Source organism: Palaemon carinicauda, chromosome 8 (assembly GCF_036898095.1).
Source record: "Palaemon carinicauda isolate YSFRI2023 chromosome 8, ASM3689809v2, whole genome shotgun sequence".
NCBI classification, from domain to species: domain Eukaryota; kingdom Metazoa; phylum Arthropoda; class Malacostraca; order Decapoda; family Palaemonidae; genus Palaemon; species Palaemon carinicauda.
The window spans coordinates 34,024,275-34,036,774 of record NC_090732.1 but is presented as its reverse complement, the minus strand read 5'-3'; the positions used below and the strand labels follow the sequence as shown (position 1 = coordinate 34,036,774).

At 32.2% G+C, this 12,500-nt stretch overlaps 1 protein-coding gene across 1 annotated transcript in view; it reads right to left on the bottom strand.

Moving 5' to 3' along the window:
• LOC137645171 (disintegrin and metalloproteinase domain-containing protein 28-like) overlaps window positions 1-12,500 on the bottom strand; it is a 38,883-nt gene that overhangs the window by 25,903 nt on the left and 480 nt on the right. Inside the window, exons 2-8 of the mRNA XM_068377998.1 lie at window positions 12,110-12,268; window positions 8,481-8,656; window positions 4,887-4,943; window positions 3,628-3,795; window positions 2,984-3,245; window positions 2,680-2,820; window positions 1,838-2,013 (exon numbers count right to left, since the gene is read on the bottom strand). Of these exons, the coding sequence (XP_068234099.1) occupies window positions 1,838-2,013; window positions 2,680-2,820; window positions 2,984-3,245; window positions 3,628-3,795; window positions 4,887-4,943; window positions 8,481-8,656; window positions 12,110-12,268 (1,139 nt within the window). The remainder of the gene's footprint in view (window positions 1-1,837; window positions 2,014-2,679; window positions 2,821-2,983; window positions 3,246-3,627; window positions 3,796-4,886; window positions 4,944-8,480; window positions 8,657-12,109; window positions 12,269-12,500) is intronic.

Below are 12,500 nucleotides of genomic sequence, written 5' to 3'. Positions count from 1 at the left end.
TATATATATATATATATATATATATATATATATATATATATATATATACTTTATGTATATATAACATTTATTTTTATAGTTATGCATTTATATAAACATATATATATATATATATATATATATATATATATATATATATATGTATATATATATATATATATATATATATATATATATATATATATATATATATATATATATATATATATATATATATATATATATATATATATATATATATGTATATATGAGAGAGAGAGAGAGAGAGAGAGAGAGAGAGAGAGAGAGAGAGAGAGAGAGAGAGAGAGAGAGAGAGAGAGAGAGAGAGAGAGACAGGTGGGAGAAGACATTGAGGTCAGCCAATTTCTGTAAATTTCTTGTTTACTATCGTTTTGTTAGTTGACGATTAAACCTATTCATATATGCCCTGAAAAGTAACGCTGATTTTTTTCTGCTTTACTGTTTCATTAAAGAAACCCAGCCACTGAGGGGGGTGGGGGGCAGCCTCAACTTGGTGCCGGTCCCAAGCCCGGGTAAATGGGGAGGGTTGGCGGCCGGAAAGGCATCCGGCCATGAAAAATTAGCCAAAACCAATATGGCCTGTGAAGATTGTAAGAATAGAATTAATGCTAGGGCGTTCCCCGTAGGCGACGCATTGAGACCTTGCCTGGTCCCTCTGAAAAATTGGCAAGGGCTACCCCGTCATGGGCGGGCTGGGTTGAAAAGGGAAGTTCAGAGGAAAATATCAGAGGAGAGGATGAGAGTAGCAACTCTGAATGTGGGGACAATGACTGGAAAAGGGCGAGAGTTGGTTGACCTCGTGGAGAGAAGGACGATTGGAGTGCTGTGTGTGCAGGAGACCAGGTGGAAGGGAAATAAGGCAAGAGAACTAGGCGGAGGTTGTAAAGAAGAAGAAGACTTTCATTAAACAGAACAGTACCCACTGGAGGGTTGTTAACTCAAAGCCTATATACATGATGAACTAACTTCTTGTGTCTATCAGCAACTAGAGATGTTGGGGAAGTCTCATTATTTTGGAATATTATCATATTTGAAGTTTGCCCTAGGAATTGCCAATAAGCAATGATTCATGAATAAGCTGCCCAAGATGCAAAATCTCATAGTAAAGCTTGTGGACCACGTTCGAATCTTAAACACGTTAGCAAAATCCCGTTGAGTTCTGAGAATGACAAATTCTTCCGGCAATGTATGCGTCAGTCATCAAATATCAGGGAGCACTGTGGTCTCAGCACCCTACTCTTTTTTTTTTATTATAAATAACTAGAAAATACAAAATGATAATGGATTTCCGGGCAGGCAAAGTTTTGAATGAGGGTACTTTTAGACACTTCCGTTATTTGGATATGATGATAAGTAGGTGAAATGAACACACAATTCGGAAGCGATGGGAGGAAGGAAGAAATGAAGACAGAGAATGATGATCCTATTATGTTTACACTTTAAATGGCTTTATTTCCTAAAAGATTCCCATAACGACTGCCATACTTTAATTGTGAAAGCGTAAAGTTTTGGATATTTGCTCAATACTTTCATTTACAAGACTAGGGTCATATTACTTTAATTTTCCTAATATCCTACCTTTATTTTCATAGGGTTAAACCACCCATTTTTCTCGAATATCAGTAAGCAAGTCCTACATCACGCAGACTTTGGCGAATTATATAAAATCTTTCTTTTCCAACACAGTAAAATTTTAGAAGAATAGTTTTGTAGGTTCTATGTGAATAGCAGTTACAAGAATAGAAAAATAAGCAACCGACAATAGGAACAAAAGAAACACTAAAATTAGATTTTAGATACTATCACCAACACTCACATCTCTGAGCATTTCCTGAAACTCTTTCGACTTTCATCTTCCCAACCACAGTTTCCATTATCATTCCCATTTTGGTTAACGTTCAGGCACGCGGGATTGGCTTCAGTAGCTGATTGGTCCCACATCTTCTTGCATCTACTGTCAGGATTCCCACATGATCCTTTGTAGCAATAACCCTTTAAAACGGTTAAATGATAAGACACGTAAAAAAAAAGTCAGAAATTACCGTTAAAGCATGAAAATTTTACAATATGTAACCAAATCTGGTAAATTGGTAATAAATCTGTATTGCCCGTGGGTAGATTTGCCGGTGAATTAAACATTCCGCTAAGATGAGTGATTATAAATAAAATCAACATGGCCAATTAACCTCCTATAAATTGCAAATATCAATGAAAATGAGACATGTCCTACCTGACGGTTACTTTAGTACTTCACCTTTTCATTAACAAAATAAGAAAAAGAGGTAGGTGAGTAATAGAATTTCCTTAATACTCTATACCATTCTCAGCTTATGTTTATAAACGTTCTTCATGCTTTTGTTAAGCTTTTCTATTTAATATTAATCTAATATTGATTTTAATTCCGGTGTTGATATATTTATTCTAAGAGAAGACATCCCATTGAGTTATTGCATTAACATGATTTGCTATGATATATTTTCAAAATATTTATAGATATAACATTAAGTAATAAAATACAGAAACTATAGCCTACATCTCTGACAAGTCATACTGAGCCCATTTCATATCATGACTTCGTGACATGAGTCTTGCTATTGGTTTTTGCTTAAACTTTTATTACATTGAAAAGACCTTATTAGGAAATAGAATAATACTGACCTTATCTCTTTCGCATGGAGTTCCGTCTCTGACATGGACGTCAGCTGGGCAGAACTCGCTGATTCCGGAACAGAATTCAGGCAAATCACAATCACCGTCGTTTTCTCTACAGACTCTTCCAGGTCGATGTAAGTGGCAGGTCTTGAAAAATAAATAACTCATATAATGGCAGAAATATTACCAATCTTATTATTTGGGTGTTTGTATTATGTATTGCTACTTGCTGAATATTAGATAGCAGAAACACATTAAACATATATTGTTATATTCCCTCTTGCACTCTCCCTGTGTTCCTGTGTCTCACCTCTGTATTACAGCAAGATCCATGGGAGCACATAGCATTGGCAGCCAGCTTGCAGGTCTCTGCGTCACAACAGCCATTATCACAAAAGGCTGGGGGCCCACAATCACACTGTTCTCCAGCCTCCAAAACACCGTTACCACACGTCTTCTGGTATAAGTTTTTCGGGACATTTCTTAAGCATTCGAAATTTACAGAATCCAATTTCCTTTTCACTAGTTCTTTACTGCAGGAACTCCAGCCAACCTTCTGTGTGGCCATAGTACTATAATAAATGAATAAAACATATTACGTAGGACTTGTCTAATTTATTTTAGCATATCTAAATACAATAAAATAATATGACTTTACATAATTTGAAATAGCTTCTGTATTTTTGGCTAAACATTTGCAAACTTATATTTACCATTTATATAACTTAATAAGTTTTTTCTTATCTATATATTTTCACAAGGTAGAAAAAAAGTTTTATTGTTGTTGGAATTTAAAAAGTCTAGGTGAGAGAGAGAGAGAGAGGAGAGAGAGAGAGAGAGAGAGAGAGAGAGAGAGAGAGAGAGAGAGAGAGAGAGAGAGAGAGAGAGAGAGAGAGAGAAATGTCATTATAATAAGTGTTATCTTCTCCGCAAATATATTTTGAAAGTACATACCTCTCAGTACCCGACATAATGCAGGTCGTTTCTTGACAACAATTCTCATTTCCATGTTCATCATGTAACATGCCTAAGTTATGTCCCAGTTCATGTGCTATTGTCCTCGAAAAGGGTCCAATGTTCTTGTTCTTTCTGTCTTGCACTATAGCGACTGACTTATCATGACTGTATCGTACAAAAATACGAATTAATTTTCTTCGTTGAGGCTGGGGGATAAGTAGTTCATTGCTATTAGGTAATGTGACCAGAGTCCGCTTTTAGGCGGGACATTCCCGCTTTTTCAACGCCTGTCCCTCTTTTTTTCAAAGTTATCAAATTATCCCGATTTCAATTTACTTTTGTGAGTTTTGTCCCGATTTATTTCCATTTGTTCCTGTTTTAAATTTTTTTAGCTATAATAACAAAACTTTCTCAATGTAATAGTACTAATATTTTATTTAATTTTGTCATTCCAGTGAAAAGTGTGAATATTAAAGGTAGTAAAAAAAGGTATTGAATTGATAATTAGATTTCCTTATATATATATATATATATATATATATATATATATATATATATATATATATATATATATGTGTGTGTGTGTGTGTGTGTGTGTGTGTGTGTGTGTGTGTGTGTGAGTGTGTGCGTGTGTGTGTGTGGAATGTCCCGCTTTTACAAAAAAAATCTAGTCACATTACTATTAGGGCATGATCTAAATTCGACTACATGATTTATATATTTTCTTTTTATAGATATTCATATCGTGGCGACTGATTCCATTTTGATACTTAGCAGTAATTAAATGTATTTTCTTCCTTCCAGCGTGCTATAAATCTGTGATATGTGGGAAATTATATGTCATTTTTTCTATTTATTAGTAATAGAGGATAGCTCATCCTTTTAGAGAAATAGTATGCAATATTAGACTGCTTAGTATATTTAGGTCCTTTAAACAGACAGATTTTGTTCATTAACCTAAAACATTACCTATAGAGTTGGATCTGATAACTTACAAAAAATAATTTTGAAACTTGGTTTTCAGATTATTCCTGTTTCCGTAAATTATGATGGATATATTTATTAAGAGATAAGAAAATCTAGGTTATGATTTGGCTACACATATGACATTTGATAATGTTTTTAGATACCTTTATACTGATATTCATATTTTTACCATTAGCAATTTAATGATCAAGAGTGTTTGGAGATTATGGAAAGTATTTGAATTTCCTATATAGATATTTTTTTATGATAAGAAAAGTCTGTATTCTTACGTGCAAATTCCACCGACATAACCATAACCAATTATGTGTCCAGCAAAATCAGCAGTTCTGTAAATATAACAGCAGGATTTTATGAGTATATCGATTTCTATAACCTTTACTAAAATATTTTCGACCAAGAAGTTATAGTATTTGTTTGCCAATTTATATTACGAAGACTTTATGACATGAATATTTAGGGTGATTTTTTGTTTTGGTGTGTTTTGTACACATGCTCAAAGTCAAGTCCGAGTTGTTAGAGATATCCATTATTTAATTAAATCAAAATAAAAAATAAAATAAGAAAGTAGTGCAGTTAAAAAGAAATGATAAGTTTTCAAACGTTTCCGAGACCTCATCAATGAAAGTTATTCATTTATATATTTTTCAACCAAGATGTTATAGTATCGGGTTGCAAATTTATATTAGGAAGATTTTAAGATATGAATATTTAGGTTTTTTTTTCCGTACACATGATCAAAGTTAAATCAGAGTTGTTAGAGATATTCATTATTCAAATAAATAATAAAAAAAAATAGGCAATGCAGTTGAAAAAATTTATAAATTGCTAAATATACGCTGTACGTAACGTTTGCATGAATTTTCGTGATAGTACTTAGAAATCTAAAACTTTCTTTATTATTGTACTTAGTTATTTGGTGTGGACCAACCTAACCAAAAAAAAAAAAAAAAAAAAAAAAAAAAAAAAAAAAAAAAAAAAAAATTGGTATAAAATCCTCAATACGAGGGAACATGTACTATTCGAGTATATGAAAATTAGCAGAATTGGGGCAATTTTAGTAAAATATATTGAAAAACTGAAAGAATCTTGTTATAATTTCTTCATATCAATGTGGATGATTAAAGAGCACAAGAAAGGCCACAGTTCCTGTCACAATCTATTCACACAACTTTTTCAATAATGAAAACGCTACTTGTATTTACAGGAAAAAGTCCCAAGGACTTAGCAGTATAATAAGGAAAATTATCTTTACTTAATAATAAAAACGCTACTTAAATTTACTTACAAAAGACCCTAGCACTTTGAAGTATCTGTACAAATGAGGACAATTACCTTTACTCAATAATGAAAACGCTACCTATATTTACTTACAATAGTCCCCAGTACTTGGTAGCCTATGTACAAATAAGGACAATTACCTCTACTCAATAATAAAAACGCTACTTACATTCATAAGAAAAGTCCCTAGCACTTAGCAGTATCTGTACAAATAAGGACAATTACCTCCACTCCGCCTCCAATTCCCTACAGGTGTTGGGTATTAAGGTCCATTAGTTTTGAAGACTTTGCCTTTCATGCAACTAAATAATTTTAAGTTTCTTGCGTCACTTTCAGCGCAAGACAATCTAATAAGACATGTTTTTGAACATTTTATTCTTTCAATTCTCTACAAATTATCCAATTATTAAGAAATATTTAATCACAGTTTTCCATGGAATAATTCTTATTGTATTCTAACTTAATTTTTTACCAAAGCAAACATACTCAAGTCACATATTCTGCTTTATTTTTGGTCACCTTTCCTTTTGCTATATTAATTTATTTTTACTATAGCCCATCATTTATTATACATTTTGGTTTCTTTGATAATATTTTTATATATACTTCATTTTATCTCTTTTGCCAAAACTGTTCTGTGATTTACCTCATTTTTCATCAAATTATCAGCAATGATAATCCCGATCTAGATATTCGTGATTCTAATTTGCCTTTCATATCTTTATTGTTGATAGTATTTCTTCTATTTATTTATTGATCTCTATATCTCTTTAGTGTTTTCGTAATATTAATAAGTGATATTCTAACATGAATTGACGTCAGATATTTGCTTTCTTTTCATCTTTGTTGTCAATTTCATAAACATTATTTTCTTGTATTATTTCTCTGATAACCCTTTACGACGAGTATCATATATCCGAGGAGATGTGATATAGACTGACTAAAACCCTTTTGATACATAAAACAATTCAGTGCTGCTTAATTGATGTCAAACAAGTTTAATTTTCTTCACAAATAAATATCAGAAATCTCAAAAACCTTCCTATCATATGCAATGTCCTGGATTTATTAATCAACTCTGAGTTAATTCTCATTCTCATGCATTCCAAGCTTCTTTGTCATCTTCATCTCCACCATGGATATTAGATTTCACCTCTGTTTATTTTTCTATCTATCTTTCTGTGTTTATTTGTTTGTTTTTGTTTATTTGTTGATCATCTGGTAACAGATTTTTTCCGAGATTTTATATGTGTATTTTTAGAAAAGATCTATCATAGGTAGAGCTTTTAGCTAGCAACCCTTTATTAGATTCAGGCAGAAATTAGAACATAAATTTTGTGAGTAAAATTCTTTTGATAAGATATTGATTAGCTTTGATTTACGCATAATCCGTCACTTAGATTTTGGTATCCAAAGCTAATCACAACTCATATAAAGACTGAATTGATGTTGTATTCCGCCTTAATCTATAACATTTTGCTTTTGTACCACAAAATAAACATTCTGTATTCTAATCCATAAAAATATGTTCCCATAGAGATATAATGTTGCAGAGGCATTTATTCTAGTTATATTTTGTATATATCTGTTTTATGTTTAAAGACCTCACGTCATTTTTTAATATAACTTATCTTCTTCCATGCCAAAGATATAAGTTCTAAAAGGAAATATACAAACAATTAGTGTCATGGCTCTTTATATTTGTAAACAAGGGTAGTTCGCTAAGCATTTTGTATAAGAAAATACCACATTTTATTGCTGTTAGCAAACAACCGATATAAGAACCCTATAGAGAAGAGAAGAATTTCACTACCATACTATATTACTACATTGATGAAAAAAGAAAGCCTCATTTTCTTCTGCCTGTTAATTTCAGTTGTATGTGCGAGAAAGATTACTATAACATAAAATATTTTGTGTCTGTGTGTTGATTTCGAAAAAAAAAAAAAAATCCAAATACCAATAACTGGGAAGAAACATGTATCAATCAAAGACTCAAGGACCAGCTAGACGATTCTCTTTCCAGATAATGAACTTTTGAATCGAGAGTATACACAAACCGCTAGTGGTACTTATGAGATAGAACAACACTGCCCTTAAGAGACCAAAGGAACTTTGCCAGAAAAAAAAAAAAAAAGTTTTATATGTCCACATAGAGTAAATCGGACACATTAAAAGTATGTTTGGGAACAAATGCTTGAAAATATTAGCTAAAAATACAGTGAGCTTTCTTACTCGAGTATGTGGTTGTCACTCTATTCAATAAGCCCAAAAGGCATAGGTTTGAGTCCCAGCCTGGTTAAGACAACTCCTCATATATAATTGCCTTCAAATTTTAGAATATAGAATATAGATTACTTTCAGCTTATTAGAAAATCTGTTTAAATATCAGTAGTAGGGTATATTTTCTCATAAGAGGAGAAAAGTAGAATAAGCTGCAGAAGTTTCTTTAGCGACATATCACACTTCTAAATGGACGTCAGTCTGTAAAAGCACCAGAGATGGAAATCTTTAAAAATCAGTAATTATTTTATAAAATAAATCATTGATTATCTTGCTATGAAAACATCTGGAAACATGCTTACGTAACAAGTATGGTATTATCATTGTTAACTCCTCGTTTAGTTTTAAGCAGTTTTTGCCTGTAGGGAGCGAACGATGATATGGTAATGTCGACGTCCGAACTCACAGTTGTGCGATCGTAATCCTTCCAGACCTCAATGTCTGTCAAGACCACAACGATGCCAATCTCACGATAAATCTGGAAAGATTCACAATCTCTTAATTCGCCATTCTATCAAGTATTCAATTTTTCAATTAAAAATATAGTTTTTTGTTTTTAATTAAGTATTAGAGAAAATCTACCAATACAGGGGAATTATGTGAGAGTAGATATTTTTCTTGTGTCAATTAATTTCTGAAAATGTAGGGTGTTTTCGTAATATCTCTCACCTCTGTGTAAATGAGCAATGAAGCTATTTAAGCATTGTAGAATCCCGTAGTGTACTATCAAACAAATCATGAAATGAGAGGAGAAAACAGCAGGAGTTTTAAGGACTGTCTTACCACATCATATAATTGTGATTAACAATACGCGAAAACCACTGAATAAATCCTATTTTCGGAAATAAGATGAAATGCCTGATGATCAATGCAGGTCAGTGGGATTACTACTCTATAATATTTTGCAATATTACAATTAATCCAACTATGAGAGTGGCCTTGTATAGACATATTAGCAAAACAAAGTAGATATCGATAGATATATTTTGCTGGTCATGATTTGAACAGAAACGTTGGCAGGTATTAACTGGTTTATTTACACAGAAATCTTGCATAAAGAAACTCCTGGCGAGTGCAAAGGTGTAAGGAAATTTTCACATAGAAAGAGGTATACAATCACAATATATGTGTGTTTCTTCACACCTGATAAGAACTTGGAATATATATTATATATAAGAACAGAATCATAAGAATCAACTGAATTGAAGGTATACGATATTCATTATTAAACGTTAGTTTCTGTTTGAAAGATGTTGTTTTGTGTTTGTTTATATTTGTTACTTTGTATGGGAAGTAGTTGGTGTGATTCTCGACAGCAAATTTACTTTTGAGAAACATATAAGGTCTGTGTCTTCTTCAATTGCACAAAAAATTGGCTTATTGAGAAAGTCTTTTAAGATATTCGGTGATCAATCTATTCTGAAGAAGTGTTTTAATTCTTTTATTCTACCTTGTTTTGAGTATTGTTCTCCTGTCTGGTCTTCAGCTGCTGATTCTCATCTTAATTTGTTGGACAAAAACTTACGGTCTATTAAATTTCTTATTCCTGATCTAGATATTAATCTCTGGCACCGTCGTTCAATTAGTTCATTATGCATGTTGCATAAGATTTTTCATAACTCTAACCATCCTTTACATTCAGATCTCCCTGGACAATTCTATCCTGTTCGCAATACTAGGCAGGCAGTTAATTCTAATAGCCTGGCCTTCTTCATCATAAGACTCAATACTACGCAGTACTCTAGAAGTTTTATTCCAGCTGGTACCAAGTTGTGGAATGATCTTCCTAACCGGGTTGTTGAATCAGTAGAACTTCAAAATTTCAAAGTTGGAGCAAATGTTTTTTTGTTGACCATGCGGGAAATGAGTCTTTTTATAGTTTATATATGACATATTTGTTTTTGACGTTGTTAATAGTTTATATATGACATATCTCTTTTGACATTACTTTTTTTAGAATGATTTATTGTTAATTTGTTCTCTTCAGTTATTTATTTCCTTATTTCCTTTCCTCACTGGTCTATTTTTCCCTATTGGAGCCCCTGGGCTTATAGCATCTTGCTTTTCCAATTAGGGTTGTAGCTTGGATAGTAATAATAATAATAATGATATACTTTTGACTTATCTTCAGAGCTATGGGCTCCTTTGACTGGCCAGACAGTACTACATATAATCCCTCCCTCTGGTAACGGTTCACTTTCCCTTTGCCTACACATACACCGAATAGTCTGACATATTCTTTACAGATTCTCCTCTGTCCTCATACATCTTACAACACTGAGATTACCAAACAATTTTTTTCCCCCAGGGGTCAACTACTGTACTGTAATTGTCCAGTGGCTACTTTCCTCTTGGTAAGGGTAGAAGAAACTCTTTAGCTATGGCAAGCAGTTCTTCTAGGAGAAAGACACTCCAAAATCAAACCATTGTTCTCTAGTCTTGGGTAGTGTCATAGCCCCTGTATCAAGGTCTTCCACTGTCTTGGGTTAGAGTTCTCTTGCTTGGGGGTACACTCGGCCATACTATTCTACCTTATTTCTCTGCTTCTTGTTTAGTTAAAGTTTTTATAGTGTGTATAGGAAACATTTATTTTAATGTTGTTACTGTTCTTAAAAGATTTAATTTTCCTTGTTTCCTTTCCTCACTGGGTTTTTTTCCCTGTTGTGGCTCTTAGGCTCATAGCATCCTGCTATTCCAATTAGGGTTGTAGCTTAGCAATTAATAATAATAATAATAATAGTAATAATAATAATAATGATAATAATAATAATAATATACTTCTTATTTATTTTGATTGTGAATCGTACAATTTTATCATTTATGAGATAAATGTCTTCTATGTTATAAGCAAGAATTTCAATAATAATAAAAATAATCTACACCATTTTCTTTGTTCCTTTCATGCCTTCTAAAGCAAAATATAGGATCTTTTAACTCAATGAGAGTTTCCACATATCTTCTAATTTCTCTCAATCATATTATCTCCTAATTCATTACCAGCTCTTCTGGTAAGGGAGCTAGATCTCCTTCCCTAGACAGAGTCCTGGTAATGTGTGTTGCAAGGTTCACTTTCCAAACGTGGCCTGTTCCTGTCCAAAGATTTTTAACACCCAATGCAGAGGGACGTATATGTTCCCCCTCTAAGGGCATTTGTTCCACTGCCACAGGGGACAGTGTGCCGAGACGGTGTCGTTGAATTCATGCCTGTAATTTACTCTGTTTTTCATCATCACGCTGACCACTGCAGATTGGCGATGGTGGGAGTCTTTTGTCTGATCGCTCACAACCAACCAACCTAGTATGGGTGGCCCTGACGAGTACATCCTTACTGATCATAGCAATACACAAACCTTTCACCTCGTCAAAGTATCCATCACTCAAAAAGAGATATATATATATATATATATATATATATATATATATATATATATATATATATATATATATATATATATATATATATATATATATATATAAATTTCTACCTCATACTTGGGATCGAACGCTAGCCCCTTCTAATGAAAAAGGGGCTAGCGTTCGATCCCAAGTATGAGGTAGAAATTTATTTCTATTTGAACATGATGTTATGTTGATATTTATCCATACATATATATATATATATATATATATATATATATATATATATATATATATATATATATATATATATATATGCATATATACATATATATATATATATATATATATATATATATATATATATATATATATATATATATATATATATATATAGATAGATAGATAGATAGATAGATAGATAGAGAGATACATAGATATTCTGGTATATATACCAGAATAAATAGACGCATATAATTATAGTAAGAAACCAATATACCTAATTATATAACATATTTCATAGTTGAATGCAGATGCAATTTATATCTCTTATTGATATTGATTTGTTACTCACAGCATTAACAGCGTTAGCTGTTGCCCGGAGTCGGTTGTAGACATCGTCTCCGAAGTCTCTGTAGTAACTTGTATCGGCAACTAAAACGATTTCTACAAAACGGGTCTGTTTGTTTGTCCACAAAACCCCGTGTTTGTCTTCAGAAGCTTGTCGTCGAAGCTGTAAAACATATGTATTATCAACATGATATATCTTGATATCTCAAGAAATTTTGCAAAGTTGTTTATTATTTTATATGAGGTTGTGAGCTTAAATTTTTATAAAGTTACTTCTTCAATTATTAGTTATTAATTACGTAAATTTTTGTAACGAATTTCAAGCCTGAAAAAGGAAAAGATAAAATTATGACTATGAAAACAATTTAGCTGCCTTCAATATTATTGTTTATTAA